We start from the raw sequence: 19,840 nt of genomic DNA, 5'->3' as shown, positions 1-19,840 counted from the left end.
GCGATGTGCGGTCCGCAAAATGCGGAACACACATCGCCGATGTGTGTGTTTTGCGGATCCACGGATCCGTAAAACATACACGGATGTGTGAATGGACCCTATCTTTTTTGGTATGGCACTATGTCAGACCAAGTGGAAGCATCAACTCTTGGAGACAATGGGGTTATTTATTAAGATCTGTGCTGGCAGTTGATCTGCTAAAGTTATGGAGAGGTACCGGCCTCTACATAACTTCGGCGTATCCAGCAACGGTCTAAACGTAAACAAGCTTCCTTGCTGGATTAAATTTAGACCATTTTCTACGCCTAAACAGTAGAAAATAATGAATGAGAAGGGCCTGCCCCCTTTCCCACCAGCACCCACTTTTTTAGACTTGGCGTGAGCGGGGAAAATTCACATTTGCTAAATATAGAGGTATTTCTGGATAGTAAATGACCCCCAATGTATCTTAAAGAGGTTTCTCATGACAGCTCATTACCTTAAAAACATCCAATGAACTTATTATACGAATTGTCACCACTTGCATGAGCTTTTATGGAAAAAGTATTTTTTCTGACCTACTTGCTCCTCCATCTTTCCCTGATCTGCTACTTTAAGAGGTGGGTGCGGGGAGAAAGAAACATTGCACAGTTCTCATGGAGAGCAATGGGTTGGATTTGTAATGCATGGACACTCTAGGTCCTCCAGAGTACATACCCTGTCATGCCCTCTCTACTCCACAGGGATCCCCCTCTATTAACTCAAAATTACATAATAGACCTAGTGCTGGTCATAGTGCGCCGCCTGTGCTGGTCATAGTGCGCCCTGCGCTGCCTGTGCTGTTCATAGTGCGCCCTGCGCTGCTTGTGCTGTTCATAGTGCGCCCTGCGCTGCTTGTGCTGTTCATAGTGCGCCCTGCGCTGCTTGTGCTGTTCATAGTGCGCCCTGCGCTGCTTGTGCTGTCCATAGTGCGCCCTGCGCTGCTTGTGCTGTTCATAGTGCGCCCTGCGCTGCTTGTGCTGTCCATAGTGCGCCCTGCGCTGCTTGTGCTGTTCATAGTGCGCCCTGCGCTGCTTGTGCTGTCCATAGTGCGCCCTGCGCTGCTTGTGCTGTTCATAGTGTGCCCTGCGCTGCTTGTGCTGTTCATAGTGCGCCCTGCGCTGCTTGTGCTGTTCATAGTGCGCCCGTGCCATAGGTTCGCCACCACAGTTAGGGTCCATTCACACGTCTGCAAGTGTTTTTTACGGTCCGCAAAACACAGACACTGGCCATGTGCGTTCTGCATTTTGTGGACCACACATGGCCGGCACTATAATAGAAATGCCTTGTCTTGTCCATGTCTGCGGACAAGAATAGGACATGCTGAAGTGCAGATGCGGACAGCAAACTGCGGAATGGATCCAGACCCATTTTGCGGATGTGTGAATGGACCCTAATGGACAGTTTCAAAATAACGGAAAGCCTTCTTTCATAAAAATAAACCCTTGGGGTACGGTTACACGTTCAGGTTTCTTGATGAATTCTTGGAAGCCAAAGCGAGAAGTGAATTAAAAAAAGAGGAGAATTCATATCTATTCTTAATACTGTCTCTACTTTTAGGATCCACTCCTGTTTTAAGTTTACAAAACTGCATCAGCAAACCTGACTGTGTGTCCGTCCCCTCAGATATCCCTGGTTAATGCTCACAAATGTAGTAATGAATGGCATCCAAAATATACAGTCAAGCCAAGCAGCCTGGGCAGAGAGCACTGTGTGGGTGAGTCTATTTTGGCTAATAAAGCATGTGGACAAGGCTGGTCTTCATGATTCCTAGAGACTCAGGGGGAGATTTACCAAAACTGATGTAAGGGAAAACTGGCTTAGTTGCCAATAGCAGCCAATCAGATTCCACCTTCATTTTTCAGGGGTCCTGTGGAATCTGATTGGTTGCTATGGGCAACTAAGCCAGTTTTCCTTTTCCCAATACCAGTTTTGATAAATCCCACTGCCTGAATACTTCAGTTCAAAGACTGTGTTGTTACGCAGTGTGTCCCTAGTGTCCCTAGCAACAGCACTGTCAGACATGTCTCAGCTGTTTATTTCAAAGCTGAATTTGCACTGTGCTGACTGTAGATGAGGTAAATAGCCATTTACCATTTTAAAGGGAACCTGTCAGCGGCAAAAGCCATCCCAAACCGCAAGCAGTACCTTCAAGTAGCCGGCAGGGAGTTTCAAATGATGATTTTCTTACTGCATTGCAGAAGGATGAAAAACGTTTTATCCTCCATCCGCCCTATTTTCCAGTCAGGCTTGAAGTCGAGGAGGCAGCGGCCTCTTTGCTCCAAGTCAAGGTAACCGCAACCCCTTCCCTGCCCCCTGCTGTGACTGACAGCGCTTATGCCCGACAGGAGAAGGGGGCAGGGAAGGGGTTGCGGTTAACTTGACTTGAAGCAAAGAGGCTGCTGCCTCCTCGACTTCAAGCCTGACTGGAAAATAGGGCGGATGGAGGATAAAAGAACGTTTTTCATCCTTCTGCCTCATCAGAATGCAGTAAGAAAATCATAATTCGAAACTCACTGCCGGCTACTTGAAGGAACTGCTGGCGGTTTGGGATGGCTTTTGCCGCTGACAGGTTCCCTTTAAAGGGGTTGGCACATGTCACACACTGGTAGCATATTTCTAGGATATGCCATGAATGTCAGAGAAGTGCGGGTCCCACCTCTGGACCTGCCCCTGTCACAAGAACAATGACCCCAAAGTGAACAAGGGGAAGCCGCGCAAGCACCGCCACCCACCATTTACTTCTATGGGAGTGCTGAAAATAGCCGATTGCCAGCTTGGCAATTTCCAGAACTCCCATAGAGAAGTAAGCACGGCCAAAACTCCATTTGCTTCTATGGGAAGTAAATGAAAACCCCACAGAAGTGAATAGAAAGCATGTCATAAATTCCCAATGCGCTCTCCTTCACTGTGGGGACCACAATCTAGAGATACATTTAAGTCATCAATACTAATCAGATTTTTCTAAAAATAAAAAGAATTTAGACAACTTTTGTGGTGTAACTTGGTCGCACTTTTTGTCGCACGCCATTTGTGCAGCAAAACGTGCTACATTTCTCCTTTCATGCCACTTTTGGGGAGCAGGCAATGTCGGTTTCCCGATTTCAGATTTACCATATTTTTCGCCCTATAAGACGCACCTAGGTTTTTGGGGAGGAAAATAAGAAAAAAAAATTGAACCAAAAGGTGTGCTTTTGGTAGTTTTTGAACTAATAGTGGTCTGTGGAAGACACTATTATGGGGGATTTGTGGATCGCACTGTTATGGGGGGGGGGGGGGATCTGTGAATGAAGCATATATAGCATCTTAGGTGCGTCTTATAGGGAGAAAAAACGGTAAGTGTGCCACACAGCATAGCCGTAAGATGTGCCAAACATATCAGAGGTGTGGCCCAGCCTCAAGCAGGGGGAATAAAGACCAGCGTACAATACTCCGATCTCGATAAATGTCCCCCAATATGTTTATAAGTTACCAATTGAACTCATGGTGTAGAAAAGTAGAGTTACGTTCGAGTGTAAATCACACACATACCCTGATCTTTTTCTTCTTTACATGTAAAGGGAGTTAATTGCTCGTCTCATTTATCCTTTTCTACGACTGTGACCTAAATGTACGTCAGCAAGTTGCACGACTAGCACTTAAAGGGAACCTGTCACCGGGATTTGGGGTATAGAGCTGAGGACAAGGGCTGCTAGATGGCCGCTGGCACATCCGCAATACCCAGTCCCCATAGCTCTGTGTGCTTTTATTGTGTCAAAAAAAACGATTTGATACATATGCAAATTAACCTGAGATGAGTCCTGTCCCTGACTCATCTCACATACAGGACTCATCTCAGGTTAATTTGCATATGTATCAAATCTTTTTTTTTTTTTGACACAATAAAAGCACACAGAGCTATGGGGACTGGGTATTGCGGATGTGCTAGCGGCCATCTAGCAACCCATGTCCTCAGCTCTATACACAAAATCCCGGTGACAGGTTCCCTTTAAGTTATATAGAGGCCAACACTACATAACATAGGCGCAATCAAGTGTCAGTGCAGGGTTATTAAGAATGGCGTATAAATCGACGGTCTTAATAAAACAGACGTATCAGGAGAGCGGTCAGGTTCTCTTTAAGTCCTAAGATCCCACACAGGAATGCTAGTAAAATCCACTCATGAGTCATAGCAAAAGCTAGACCGCTCCAAGCCCTCAAACTGAGCGCGGTTCAATGATGGAAACAGTGCACGCTTCAGGGTACACACCATTTGAGGAGATTCCATTTTTTTAATGAGAAAACTCCTAAGCACATTTTAAAATGACCAATATCTTTAACCCATAGTCATTGTTGGAGATCCCAAAGCTCATCATATGAAGTATACAGGAAGGAACCCTTCATGATCATGTCTATACAACTAATGGAAATTAAAATATGAATTTGTATAATTCTCTGTATTTCGGGCAAGAGTTTGAGGTGAGGCACAACATTAATTCTTGAAATGACATAGCCTGTCAGCGCTCATCTCTCCCGATTCATCCATACACATGCATGCTCTGCTCAGCTGAATGGAGAGAAAGCCACAGCCAGACACCTCTGGAGTAAGTTCTCATTCTGTATGGAAATAGCAGAAGGTATGCAGGGAAATGTTCAGGAAATATTGGGGGTCATCCATCCCAGGACTGCCCCACTATTTGCCACCTGGCAGGGCACGTAAATAGGGGTTCCTGTGGTGCATTAGGGATGAGTAGGCGCTACTGCAGTTCAGCCTAGTGCCCCCCTTACACCCAATCCTCTACCTATCAATGTATTCTGCAAAATCAAGCCCAAGCCATAGCAGCTACACTGTATTTAGCAGTGTGTATTTCTAAATGTAGTAATAAAAGTTAGGTTTTACTGCTCCTCTCTGCTCCACCACCAGACACTTCTCCCTAAGATAAGTTCTTCCAGAACAAATGGATTGGGCAGTTAAAATCCATATCTCCCTCTGCTGTGATGGAAGAGCCGGGGGCCCCGTACACATTAGATAGTCAGCTGGTCCGGCTGGAATCGGTTCAGCATTTATCTATTGTGTATGGCCAGCTTTACACAAGGTGATGTCTGAAGATAAAACACTGGGCGCTCCTTGACAGCGTTTTGAGCACATCTCCATTTTATCTGTACGCTGTTAACACGGAGCTCGTCCAGCTGATGGTACAAAACTGCTGTTAGCTATTTTAGTTGGATAGTGAAAAATAGGCTGAAAACCTAAAACATCTAGTAAAAATATGTCTCCATTTTATTATTGCATCTGTCAGCAGATCTGTACCTATGACACTGGCTGACCTGTTACATGTGCGCTTGGCAGCTGAAGGCATCTGTGTTGGTGCCATGTTCAAATGTGCCTGCACTTTGATTGAAAAGACCAGGCGGTAAAAATGTCATCATGCCCTGTTAATAAAAGTGCAGAGGACACAGCAGATGCAGAGAGATCAGAGCCTCTAGGTGTAATGACAACACCCCCATTGCTCCTAGAGGCTCATTTGCATATAATAAAACATAATTTTTCTCAGCAATGTGGGCACATATGAACATGGAACCAACACAGATGCCTTCAGCTGCCAAAACCACATGCAACAGGTCAGCCAGTTACATAGGTACAAATTTGCTGACAGATGACCTTTAAATATACAGCATATAAAGGTTTGCAGACATTTCCTTTTTGATCCATCACATTTTTTTTATTGCAGATTAAAAGGTGTTGTCTCACAACAGCAAATGGCATTTATCATATAGAGAAAGTTCATAGAAGGCACTTACTAATGTATAGTGATTGTCCATATTGGCTCCTTTGCTAGCTTGAATAATTTTCCCATCACATTATACAATGCTTACTTCAAGGGGTTACGACCACCCGGCAATCCCTCAGTGGTGGCTGGGACCATAGGAGCGCACAGAGACATGCATGCGCAGCAGCAGCTCCTGTTGAGGCTGCCTTGTATCTGCGCTGCAGTGGTGGCTTTAACCCCTGGATACAAACAGTGTATAATGTGATGGAAAAATAAATAAAGCCAGCAAAGGAGGCAATAGGGACAATCCCAATACATTAGTAAGTGCCTGTTACAAGTAGTCCTGCAAGTTATAATATTAAAGGGATTCCCCGGGGGGCTACTTTGCATAGTATTTGCATAGTACCCTCCTCCAAAACAGCCTCCGGCAGCGCTATAAGCCACCCATCGGTGATGTCACTGGGCTCACTTCTAGGCAGAAGTCTCTGCTTAGCATAGTGAAGCGAAGCCCAGGATGTCCCTAGCCTAGCACAATGCAGATATGAAAATATTGTATCCTGAGGCTATTGTATCTTGAGGGATGGCCTTATTAACTTTGGCTACATGATAAATGCCATTTGCTGAAATGAGACAACCCCTTTAACAAAAAAAAAAATCACATTTTAACACAGAGATATAAGTGGCACAGCTGCATCTTCTAAGCAGAATACAAATTACTGGAATTTTTGGGATATGCTCCTGGGATAAAAATGCCATACATCTAAATTTTGGCCAGCAAACTAGCCAATTTATCCAACTTTTAGCAGACACAAAGCAATGTAAACTATGAATGCATACATGGCATCACAGATTCTGCCTGCATCCACATGTCTGGCTTCTACAGGACTTCATCAGGTGTAGTCCATCTGATACCACCCAAACACCCTTTGGTTCCCTCATGCTGTTACACACTGAACTGTCATACTCCCTTGCACGGACTAAAGCAATTAGGCCTCATGCACACTACCATATCGGTTTTGTGGACCGCAAACCGTGGATCCGCATGATACGGATACTGGCTCAGTGCACCTCACATTTTCACGTTCCACCTGTCCCAAACTATTGTAGAAATGCCTATTCTTTTCTGCAACACTGATAAGAATAAGATATGTTTTATATTTTTTGCGGAGACGCAAAATGGACATACGGATCCGGACAGCACACGGTGTGCTGTCTGTATCTTCTGTGGCCTGACAGAAATTAATGGGTCCACATATAAAATGCTGTCATGTGCATGGGGCCTAATAAATATCAAAAACGTACATGGACTGCATGCGCTACGCTGCTGCTTGTATGAACTCCTCACATTTCCATCTGCCACCTACCATCATATGCTTGAATGTAAATAATAATGGCACAGGGATGCTTGGCACACTTGTCACAGGCAGAATCAGACTCTCAATAATAGGTAACTCTTGATATACTGTATGCAATGGACAATCTTTGCTGTTTACAAGGTAGTTTGTGTTGATTGCACCTACATAGCACCATACAGTAACATTCCGCCATGTCGTCATTTCTTCATTTAGGCTTGGCATATATGCGGTGGAAAAGTATGTAATAAATTATGGAATAGTATCCTCACCCATTTCTTGTTGTTTTGTACTCCACTTTCAAGATAGGTTTGCATGGTTCTGGTTTCTTTCCATCCTTTATCTGCTTACCTAGGACACAAACACGACATTGATATTTAATAAATGAACAATTTTCCTACCATATTGTATGGCACAACCTGCCAGTGGGAGAAGGCAATGTAACATTCAATCTACGTTTCTCCAACATGCTAGATACATATTATTCATTAAATAGCTGTTAGGAAATAGTGTCAGGACCCTTACATATGATGATACATCACAGACCCCGAATACGGCATCCAGAAAAATCTATCCATACTGTTCCTTTATGACGTGTTTTATCGTGTGATGTATTATAAAGTTATGGGGGCACAATAAGTGCCTATATCTCCTCAATGAGGAATAAGAGGCTCGTGCTGTCTTGGTTCTCTGAATATGGTTTCATAGTGTGCACAAGGCCTTGCATGGTTCTTCCAAGACAAAAATGTATTTCTATTGATCATATAGCGCCAACATACAGATTAGAACCCAGGACCCCAGCGCCATAAAGTATAACAAGGCTAAACTTCGGGCACTGGGCCGCCAGGACAATGTAATAGCGAAAGTAACAGGAAAGGCAGTTACATAAGTCTTCAGCATGTACGAGCCGACGATGCAAAGAACACTTATGCAAGTTTCTAAACAATTTATAGTCCTTCAACGATGAAGGGCCTATTTAAATGGACTCATACGAAGGACAATGATCTGGGAACTAAGGGTTTTTCCCAGTCACTGCCAGCTCATTTAGACCCATATACATGCAACAATCATCCCTTCTGCATGGCGATGGGCAATCACTGCTATAATGACATACGTTGTTTGTCACACACCTGTTCACACAAGGGCAATGTGCTGCCCACAAACCCCATTTTTTGGCGCCATGTGAAAGATGTGATCACCTCACCAACAAACATTTGCTCACTTTACACCAGTCAATTATCAGGCACGAGCAGTCTCCGATAACAGGGCTGGGGTTAAAGGGCCCTTACTCTAGAAGCGAACCCTTTTAATTCTCAATTTCTCCTTTCTTAGAAAAAATTAAAAAAAATTAATTAGTCTTTAGGATAACCTAGTACACGATGTGCTTCCGGGGGCTCTTTACACATGCCCAATTGACAAGAGCAATGTGAATAACCCAGTTAGGACATTATTCATATATTTCAGGCAGAAATAACAGAGGAGCACCAAAATGCAGAGTTCTAAGAAAAGGTGTTCGTGAGTAACAGGAGGATTTACTAAAACAGCCGTGCCAGGAGAGCTAACAGGTCGTCTTTAATCCATTTGCTAATGGATCTATAGCTAGAGAAAAAAAACTGCGACAATGAACACAGCTGTCTACGTTCTCTCGCCAGGGATGATGGGTGTGATGTGATAGAGTCAGATCTCCTAAAGTAATAAGAACTGGACTGGAATATTACTAATTCTGTGTGCAGTATTGAAGAAATAGGCGGTTGCTTCTACCGATCTCGAGTAATGTGCACAATGCATACTCGTAATAAAATGTTTGGAACCGTACCCTCATCCTTTGTTGCAACACAGTTTTTCTCCTTTGTAGGTAAAGCAAAAACATTCAATAAAATTCACCTTTAGGCCTTCTGCACATGACTATTTTTGGCCCATGTCCAATCAGCATTTTTTGCAGATCCATTATTTTCTATGGCTCTGCAAAAAAAAACAACTAAACAAAACAAACAGCACACGGATGTCATCCTTATCTCTGTTCTCTGACCTCCTAAACACTCATTAAAGCTCAGCTCTTATCTTACTGATAAGGATGTGGCTTAAATAAGTGTCTATGACCTCTCAGTACTTTACGCTACTTTCACACTGGCGTTTTGGTTTACGTTTGTAAGATCCGTTCAGGGCTCTCACAAGCGGTCCAAAACGGATCAGTTTAGCCCCAATGCATTCTGAATGGAAAATGATCCACTCAGAATGCATCAGTTTGCCTCCGTTCTGTCTCCATTCCGCTCTGCAAGCAGCGTTTTGGTGTCCGTCTGACGAAACTGAGCCAAACTGATCCGTTCTGACACACAATGTAAGTCAATAGGGACAGATCCGTCTTGGCTATGTTAAAGATAATACAAACGGATCTGTTCTGAACAGATGCAGACTGTTGTATTATCTGAACAGATCCGTCTGTGCAGATCCATGACGGATCCGCACCAAACGCGAGTGTGAAAGTAGCTTTAGAGATGAGGGTTATTAGATGACCAGCACAAAGTGAAAGTGAAAATACCAGTCACACAGGTAGAAAAACAGTTAACCCTCAATATTTTTTTTAAATTAAGTTTATAAGGCCAGTTGAAAAAAAGATTTTTTTAGCCGAAAATGAACAAAAATAATGCCTCCGTGTACAGGTGTACATAGCCTTTGAACCTCATTCACACGTCAGTGTTTTGGTCAGTGATTTCCATCAGTAATTGTGAGCCAAAACCAGGATTGGAACCTCCACAGACATAAGGTATAAGGCTGGGTTCACACCTGAGCGTTTTACAGCGCGTTCCTACGCGCTGTAAAACGCTCAACAAGGAGAAACCAATGATTCCCTATGGGAATGGTTCTCACCTGGGCATTTTACAGCGCGTACGAACGCGCTGTAAAACGCCCGACGCCCCAAGAAGTACATGAGCTTCTTTGGGGCGTCTTGTTGCGCGTTCCCGTACATAGACTTTTGGGAACGTGCGACAATGGGCGTTCGCTTGTCTCTGTATGCGCGATTGCAAACGCCGATGCAATCGCGCATACAGAGCGCTCCTTTCAGAACGCTCAGGTCTGAATCCAGCGTAAGGGAAAGATCTGCTCCTGTTCTGTGTTTAGAGCCGCACCTGGTTTTGGCTCACAATCAGATGGAAATCACTGACCACAACACTGATGTGTGAATGAGGCATTAGGCAAGGCTTCTGTGTATCAGCAGTGGAGCAATATTCTGCCAAACAATCAAAAATCAAGCAGGAAAACCCGATCTGTTCACCACAAATTGCACTGATCTCTCTGCAAGTATAGGAGAAGCAAAGGTTTTTATGTACGGCACCTGTACTTGCCAAGAAACTGCGTTGTCAGAAAACCACCATCCCATGGCTACATGCAAACCTCGTCTAAAAGGGATTAAAGGAGTTAAATGTGTGTGTGGGGGGTGGTTGGTTTAAACCTGTAAAGAGAAGCTTACTTAGGCTACTTTCACACATGCGTTCGGTGCGGATCTGCACCAATAATGCAAACGCTTGTATCCGTTCAGAACGGATCCGTTTGCATTATTCAAAAAAAAAAAAGTCAGGACGGATCGGTTTTCAATTTCACCATATTGTGTCAGTGAAAATGGATCCATCCCCATTGACTTACATTGTAAGTCAGGACGGATCCGTTTGGCTCTGCATCCTCAGGCGGACACCAAAACGCTGCAAGCAGCGTTTTGGTGTCCGTCTCAAAAGCAGAACGGAGACCAAACTGATGCAGCCCTGAAAACGGATCTCACAAGCGGACCCAGAAACGCCAGTGTGAAAGTAGCCTTAGGCTACTTTCACACTAGCGTTCAGGGCTCCGCTTGCGAGTTCCGTTTGAAGGCTCTCACAAGCGGCCCCGAACGGATCCGTACTGCCCCAATGCATTCTGAGTGGATGCAGATCCGCTCAGAATGCATCCGTCTGGCACCGTTTGTCCTCCGCTCAGCAGGCGGACACCCGAACGCTGCTTGCAGCGTTCGGATGTCCGCCTGGCCGTGCGGAGGCAAACGGATCCGTCCAGACTTACAATGTAGTCAATGGGGACGGATCCGTTTGAAGTTGACACAATATGGCTCAATTTTCAAATGGATCCGTCCCCCATTGACTTTCAATGTAAAGTCTGGACAGATCCGTCTGAGCAACTTTTCACACTTAGAATTTTTTGTAAACTATAATGCAGACGGATCCGTTCTGAACGGATCCCATCGCCTGCATTATAGGAGCGGATCCGTCTGTGCAGACACCAGACGGATCCGCTCTGAGCGCAAGTGTGAAAGTAACCTTACCTGCAACCCGGTGCTGGCTCTCTGCTCCACATCCTCCCGGTATGCCATGCTCCATTGGGATCTCTTGCTGTAAACATCCAGTTTGACAAATGTCCACATGATGCAAGGGGATCCTGTCTTCACCGGGGCCAGTGATTGGCTGTTTACAGCAAGGGAGCCCAGCGGAGCGTCACAGGCCCGGATGAGAGGGAGTGGGATGCAGCCAAGTAAGCTTCCCTTTACAGGTCCGGACATTTAAGCTTATGTGGAATTAAGCAGCTGCTATCATGTGTGCATTGCTATTTTTTTACATGTATATTCTAGGAGTAGCTATGAACCAGCATATGATGCACTGGTATGTGGGATAAACCCCAAAAACAACTATGTGGTGAAATCCTAAGTAATAGATTCTTTCAATGTTTTCTTTCCTCAGATGGTTTTTGAAGCGACTATTAGCAGGTAAAGAATTCAGAATCTCTGGAACTGACAACTTAATGCATCAGTAAATTGTTATGCCTCCACGTGCCAAATGAATCCGTTTAGAAGTCATCTTTAAGGATCTGGCAATTTTCCCTTCAGTAAAACGACTTGTGAATAAATCTCAAGTGAATTAAGTTTTTAGAATAATAAAAAAGGAACTATTTGCACATTCCTTTGTGTGGTCATCCCGTCTCGTTTATTTTACTTTGTAGCCAGACACACTTAGGGCTCAGACAGCCGTACGTTGCTTTCTGCATAAATGCGGACCCATTCACTTCTATGGGGCCCCAAAAGACGCGGACAGTACTCAGCATCTTTTCTTACAAAAAAATAAAAAAACATGTCCAGTGAAAAACAGGACGTGGCCCCATTGAAGTCCATCGGTCTGCAAAAATGCAATCCATTTTTTTTTGCGGACATGCTGAACTAACCGCAAAAAAACATCAGATCATAAAAAACATACGGCCGCCTAGGAGTCCTAAGAGTTTCATAGTTGTGTAGAGGAGGAATATATTATCTGTACGCTTCAGTATGTCCGTTCTGTAGCCCCGCAAAAAAAATAGAACATGCCCTATTCTTCTCAGTTTTAGGCATTGTTACAATGGATCCGCAAAAAAAAAAAAGAAAAAAACGTACGGCATACGGATGTCATTTTTTTTGTGGATCCGCAATTTGTGTACCACAAAACACATACGGTCGTGTGCATGTAGCCGAAGTCTGTGGATCTGTGAAAAACACTGACAACTTGAATAACGTGTGTTCTGTCAGTGACCATTGGTAGGAGATGCTGGAAACTCATATTCAGATGAGCAGAGTACGTGATATATGGGGGACACACAAAGGGCAAAAATTGGACACATCTTCACAGATAAACTACTGATCATCTTGTCATGGAAGTCATCACGCACACGGATGTGTGAAAGAGGCACTACAGACGGATAAGTAAAAGGCTCAAAATGTATAAAAACACTGGTTTCTTTGCAGATGTTCATGGCAACCAACAACAACACACTGACGTTTGTCCATGCCGATGTCACCTCACTGGGCGTTGATTAGTACAAAAAGTGATTACAAGCCCAAAAATATGGACCTCACAGTCTCTTTTCCGTTTTAACAGCTGTAGCATCTCAGAAACTGCTAAAGAGTAATTTCCCTGCGGAGGTCCAGGAGTGTATATGGTGGCACGCATCCCTTACACCGTCATCTGTCCTCCCTATCATGGACTACGAAGAACTATAACATAAGATGACACTGTAAGTAGAGAATTCCATAGAAATATAAGCATCAAATGGAATACAAGTGGCCACAAGTGGAGGAAAAAGATAACTTCCATGAAGGGTTAAAAAAATAAAAAAAATAAAATAATAAAAAAGGTTTGCATTTGAATAAACTAAACATGATTGTCAGACCAGAAATTTTGAACACTTGACCACTTGCGTCCAACAGCTCCATCAGTAAGAGTCTTCGGGATATATAGAAGACCACCTCTGTGATCGGTCATGTGTACTACAGTACATCACTGGCCAATCAGTGTACAGGCTGTGTACAGCTCCGTACATCTCGGTGTGGACCTCTACTCACCAGAACATTAAACCCCAGGTTCTCGCCAGGGGCGGGATACTAACAGATAGATGCCCGACAACTGGTCCCCGAAACGACATTACGGTTTAGAGACACAACACGTGCCGACCAATTAGACATCTTGTTATCACGCCAGTTATTGTACCAACCCATTCTACCCATGGACGTATTTTATTGTGTTGCTGCTCATCCTCCTCTTCACAACCATTATCCCTGCATCATTCCTGGCGTGCATGACTTCAATCCATCGCCTCCCATTTAGACAATATGTTGTCAGTTGTCAATTGACAATAAGGACCTGATAACGCTGTTTTCACATGACATGCCGCTTGTTGCCATGGGGATGACGATTTCCCACCATCTAATTGGAGCCATACACAAGCATTTAGCACCTGTAAATGTGCGGCTAGAATAGGATTGCAGAAGGAAGTCAGCAAAGCCCTGGCATGTTACACATTTAACACTAGTACAACAGGACTGTTTCCTTAGAAAATGCAGATTTATTCTGTTCCACGAGCATGTCCATATTTTGGTCTTCAAAAAAAGGATCAACCACCATGTGCAATCCATATTTTTCTCACTCACATCAATAGCAAAGGCTATTTGCATCCACAATACAGACAAGAATGGGACCTGCTCTATATTTTGCGGAACAGGCGCATGGATCCACAAAAAAATATTGATGTGTCCAAGTCCCTACAGAACCAGCTGACCATCACTGACATGACCCTGTCCGTGCAGGACGATTTATGCAAGAACCATTAAACCGGAAATGAGCGGTGGGGAGCAGTTCTATATAGCGTGGCATGGTGCTTATAACACAAAATCATGGCTATTGAGTGATCCTTTAGGCTACATGCACATCGTCCATATTACTTGCAGATTTTTTGCATGGATTTTCATGCGGAAAATCCACAGCGTAATATAGTACCAATAAACCACATGCCAGTTCTTTGTATTCATATATTACGTAAATGAGATCACCTCTAAGAAGTCTTTTTTTCTAAGCTAAGCAAGCCCAATTTTTCTAGCCTCTCAATATAATAAGGGACCTCCGGTTCCGTTTAATAATCTAGTCGCCCATCTTGAAACCCTTTCTGCCTTTCCTATATCCTTTTTACATTTACAAGGGATTTGCAGAGGGATTCTGATGCATTACTTAGTTGGGTTTTATCTATTGATATGAAGAATATAACGTTTACTTTAGCACGCTGTTCCTTTTCTTAAGTGATTCTCTACTTGTGACTTGTGTTTCTCCGGTAACTCCTTCATTAGAGCGCAAATGACGTTATCCCGCTGCTTTTATGTAGTGTATATAATTAAACTTTAATGCACTTCTGCCATACTTATTGTCAATAACAGCTGCACCTTTTCGTCATCATCTTCATCATCACACCGCTTTCATTCTTTTCAACCCGTAGACAACAAGCTCTCTGCTGCTTGCATCATGGCAGAGGAAGGCTGCAGGCCCTTCAGTAAATGATACCCTGCTCACCAGAACGCAGCGGCATTTCCAGGCACACACATTAGGTGTCTGTAATTCGGCTGGGGTGCACAATCATAGCATTCAACACTGAACGGAGCTGTTAGGCTTCTTTCACACTGGCTTAACACCTGGGTGAGCTAATACGTGTTTCTGCTTTTCTAGTAAAAGGAACAATGGAAGTTTGGATTTACAAACTTAGGCCTCATGCCCGTTGTGCCGTTTTCCTTTTTTTTTTTTTTTTCCGCGGACCCATTGACTTTCAAAAAAAAACCAAAAAAAAAAAAACCTTTGCTCTGCCGGTGGATGTGCCACAGTTATATGGAGGTGTAGGCCTCTACATAACTTTGGCACTATGTCCAGCAGGCCATGCGACACACGATTTAAGTAATTTAAGTCTATGGTGTACCAATATGCCTTAGCCTTTTCCTGCCATTCATCAGCACAAGGCGCACTATGAAGGCCGGCTATTATAGCTAAATGATAAAGTACATGGAAGATATACTATATAGGACTGTAGTATTCAGGTAACATTGCCGTGTTGGCACTTCGCGATAAATAAGTGGGTTTTGGGTTGCAGTTTGGGAACTCAGTCTGTAAAAGGTTCTCCATCACTGCTACACTACGTGCAGAATTATTAGGCAAATGAGTATTTTGACCACATCATCCTCTTTATGCATGTTGTCTTACTCCAAGCTGTATAGGCTCGAAAGCCTACTACCAATTAAGCATATTAGGTGATGTGCATCTCTGTAATGAGAAGGGGTGTGGTCTAATGACATCAACACCCTATATCAGGTGTGCATAATTATTAGGCAACTTCCTTTCCTTTGGCAAAATGGGTCAAAAGAAGGACTTGACAGGCTCAGAAAAGTCAAAAATAGTGAGATATCTTGCAGAGGGATGCAGCACTCTTAAAATTGCAAAGCTTCTGAAGCGTGATCATCGAACAATCAAGCGTTTCATTCAAAATAGTCAACAGGGTCGCAAGAAGCGTGTGGAAAAACCAAGGCGCAAAATAACTGCCCATGAACTGAGAAAAGTCAAGCGTGCAGCTGCCAAGATGCCACTTGCCACCAGTTTGGCCATATTTCAGAGCTGCAACATCACTGGAGTGCCCAAAAGCACAAGGTGTGCAATACTCAGAGACATGGCCAAGGTAAGAAAGGCTGAAAGACGACCACCACTGAACAAGACACACAAGCTAAAAAGTCAATACTGGGCCAAGAAATATCTCAAGACTGATTTTTCTAAGGTTTTATGGACTGATGAAATGAGAGTGAGTCTTGATGGGCCAGATGGCTGGATTGGTAAAGGGCAGAGAGCTCCAGTCCGACTCAGACGCCAGCAAGGTGGAGGTGGAGTACTGGTTTGGGCTGGTATCATCAAAGATGAGCTTGTGGGGCCTTTTTGGGCTGAGGATGGAGTCAAGCTCAACTCCCAGTCCTACTGCCAGTTTCTGGAAGACACCTTCTTCAAGCAGTGGTACAGGAAGAAGTCTGCAAGGTAAGAAAAACATGATTTTCATGCAGGACAATGCTCCATCACACGCGTCCAAGTACTCCACAACGTGGCTGGCAAGAAAGGGTATAAAAGAAGAAAATCTAATGACATGGCCTCCTTGTTCACCTGATCTGAACCCCATTGAGAACCTGTGGTCCATCATCAAATGTGAGATTTACAAGGAGGGAAAACAGTACACCTCTCTGAACAGTGTCTGGGAGGCTGTGGTTGCTGCTGCACGCAATGTTGATGGTGAACAGATCAAAACACTGACAGAATCCATGGATGGCAGGCTTTTGAGTGTCCTTGCAAAGAAAGGTGGCTATATTGGTCACTGATTTGTTTTTGTTTTGTTTTTGAATGTCAGAAATGTATATTTGTGAATGTTGAGACGTTATATTGGTTTCACTGGTAAAAATAAATAATTAAAATGGGTATATATTTGTTTTTTGTTAAGTTGCCTAATAATTATGTACAGTAATAGTCACCTGCACACACAGATATCCCCCTAAAATAGCTAAAACTAAAAACAAACTAAAAACTACTTCCAAAAATATTCAGCTTTGATATTAATGAGTTTTTTGGGTTCATTGAGAACATGGTTGTTGTTCAATAATAAAATTAATCCTCAAAAATACAACTTGCCTAATAATTCTGCACTCCCTGTATACTGGAGTTTGTGACAGAGATGTGAACATAATCTTAAGCGGTGTACACATTACTACTATACCATAGTACAGTCATTGTGTGCAGTGGACTCATTCTAATGATGGAACAGACAAAATAGACAAAAAAATAATAATAATGTGATTTTGTGTACATGGTAGTTTAATGGCCATACTTTTTTATTTCTGTGTCCACCAAAATTTAGCAGCTTTGTTTTTCTGGCAAATAATTAATTTAATTTTTTTTATGTTTTTTTAGGGGTACAGTAAAAAATATATATTTTTCTTTATTTTTTATAAAATGTACTGATTGACAAATAAAGGACTTGTTTTGGTACATAACACATATAGACTTAGGTTATGCTATGTCTATGGCAACAGTTTGTGTTGGTGTGGACAGTGTACGTTATTCCCATTATTTGCATTTTTTTTTTTCTTAGAAATATAGAATATGTTGACAGATAAGAACCATTTGGCCCATCTAGTCTGCCCAATATACTGAATACTATGGATAGCCCCTGGCCCTATCTTATATGAAGGATGGCCTTATGCCTATCCCATGCATGCTTAAACTCCTCCACTGTATTTGCAGCTACCACTTCTGCAGGAAGGCTATTCCATGCATCAACTATTCTATCAGTAAAGTTATACTTCCTGATATTACTTTTAAACCTTTGCCCCTCTAATTTAAAACTATGTCCTCTTGTAGCAGTTTTTCTTCTTTTAAATATTCTCTCCTCTTTTACCTTGTTGATTCCCTTTATGTATTTAAAAGTTTCTATCATATCCCCTCTGTCTCGTCTTTCTTCCAAGCTATACATGGTAAGGTCCTTTAATCTTTCCTGGTAAGTTTTATCCTGCAATCCATGTACTAGTTAAGTAGCTCTTCTCTGAACTCTCTCCAAAGTCTCAATATTCTTCTGGAGATATGGTCTCCAGTACTGAGCACAATACTCCAAATGAGGTCTCACCAGTGTTCTGTAGAGCGGCATGAGCACCTCCCTCTTTCTACTGGCAATTCCTCTCCCTATTCACCCAAGCATTCTGCTACCATTTCCTGCTGCTCTATGACATTGTCTGCCTACCTTTAAGTCTTCTGAAAGAATGACCCCTAAATCCCTTTCCTCAGATACCGAGGTTAGGTTGAGTTTGCATATTTTAACAGAGCAGAATATGTCCCCCATGGGGGTCATAAAACACCTCTGGGGGACATTAACTTAATATATTTTTTATTTTGCATGATGCAAGGGAGCAGGCCACCACTGTGGCCAGCGGTTATAGCTGCAGCAGCATCAAACAAAGTTTACATCCACAGCGGAGGCCGGGGAGCTGGGAGCCAGCACTGGGAAGCGGGTAAGTATGGTTCAATTTGCAGATCTGCACAGTAGGGGGTTGCTAAAAGGGCCTCAAAGGTACACAACCCCTGTAAATTTGGTTTCATTAGAAACAAACACACATAGAAGTGAACATTAGGTCAACGGCCTACAGTCCACGTGTAGTAAAAATAAGTAATAAAACATAACCATTTCTTACCATGTGGTACGATTGTCTGCACTGGCTTGGCAGGAGAGCGTACATTCCATATGGTCAGGGTACCATCCGAATGGCTGCAGATGAACTGCTTTCCTTCATGGTGCCAAGCAACAGAATGGATTGCCTAAGAGTAAAATACAAAAAATTTACTGAAAACCAAGTATCTGTAAAAATATCTATGATATTATACGTGCATATCCACCGCCGCTTCTAAATGGAAGACAGCTTCATGTTGTAGGCGCATAAAAAGGTAAAAGAGAGGCCTGCCGACCCGTCCACTTTTTTTTCGAAGTGTGTGAGCGGAGAGAAGTTGCAATTTGCGCCAGAAATACGCCTATTTATGCGTATATTTTAGCAGAAATGTAAACCTGGGGGGAGGAACAAATCAAACGCTCACTTGAAATAACAAAGGATGGGAAATACAAGTCATGCTATGCTTTCCCCAGCTTATCGAGCCCCCACCACTAATAGAAGCCTCCGCATTTTGCAATCTAAAGATTTACTTCACATTATTAGTAGCAGATATGAAACCAAGAGGGATTAAACCATCTGTGGAAATTGTAATAATGGTTTCAGATGTAGGCTAAAAATATTAGAAAAAGTTAGTCAGTAGGGAGTGAGCTAATGACAGATGTACATGGAGTTTCCTCACATGACCTTTCCATGCCGTTACTTAACAGACGGAGTATTAGCTGCCAGATGTTAATCCCCCAATTGGCATTTTCTGCTTAAAGAGGTTATCCTCTAAGCAGTAAGTATCTGTGTTAAGACTGGATACACCGCATGATAGCCAGGAGTCCTAGTGATTCTCCTACAGTGCTCCACTCACAGCAATGACGTGAGCCTGGCAACTGCGAACAGACCTCAGATTAATAAACTGACGTGGTAAGTGAATGAGAGAAACATCTAATGCTTGTTAGATTGTAATGCACAACATCCATGCTTGGGGCATGTTCAGGAAGCAGAATTGGCTGCTTGACATGTCGCGGACCTGCATGCAGATTTAGCCTTGTTCAGTGGCTCTGTCACACGTGGGTCCACCTGTTGAGGTTCCTGCACATTCTGCAGCAACGATCGACACGTTGGCTTTTTTTTTTTTTTACCTAACGACACTTTCAAATACATAATGGAAAGGTCCAGGAGCTTGTGAAGTATCATGCAAATGTCCCATTGAAATCAAAGGAGCA

General features: G+C 43.2%; 1 protein-coding gene across 2 annotated transcripts in view; it reads right to left on the bottom strand.

Annotated features, from left to right (window-relative positions):
- Positions 1-19,840, bottom strand: part of STXBP5 (syntaxin binding protein 5) — a 424,762-nt gene that overhangs the window by 177,226 nt on the left and 227,696 nt on the right. For both annotated transcript variants that reach the window (XM_044291763.1, XM_044291764.1), the window contains exons 8-9: positions 18,654-18,777; positions 7,393-7,471 (exon numbers count right to left, since the gene is read on the bottom strand). In XM_044291763.1, coding sequence (XP_044147698.1) covers positions 7,393-7,471; positions 18,654-18,777 — 203 coding nt within the window. The remainder of the gene's footprint in view (positions 1-7,392; positions 7,472-18,653; positions 18,778-19,840) is intronic.

The sequence above is a fragment of the Bufo gargarizans genome, chromosome 4 (assembly GCF_014858855.1).
Source record: "Bufo gargarizans isolate SCDJY-AF-19 chromosome 4, ASM1485885v1, whole genome shotgun sequence".
Lineage (NCBI taxonomy): Eukaryota > Metazoa > Chordata > Amphibia > Anura > Bufonidae > Bufo > Bufo gargarizans.
This window is presented reverse-complemented; position numbering and strand designations above follow the sequence as displayed.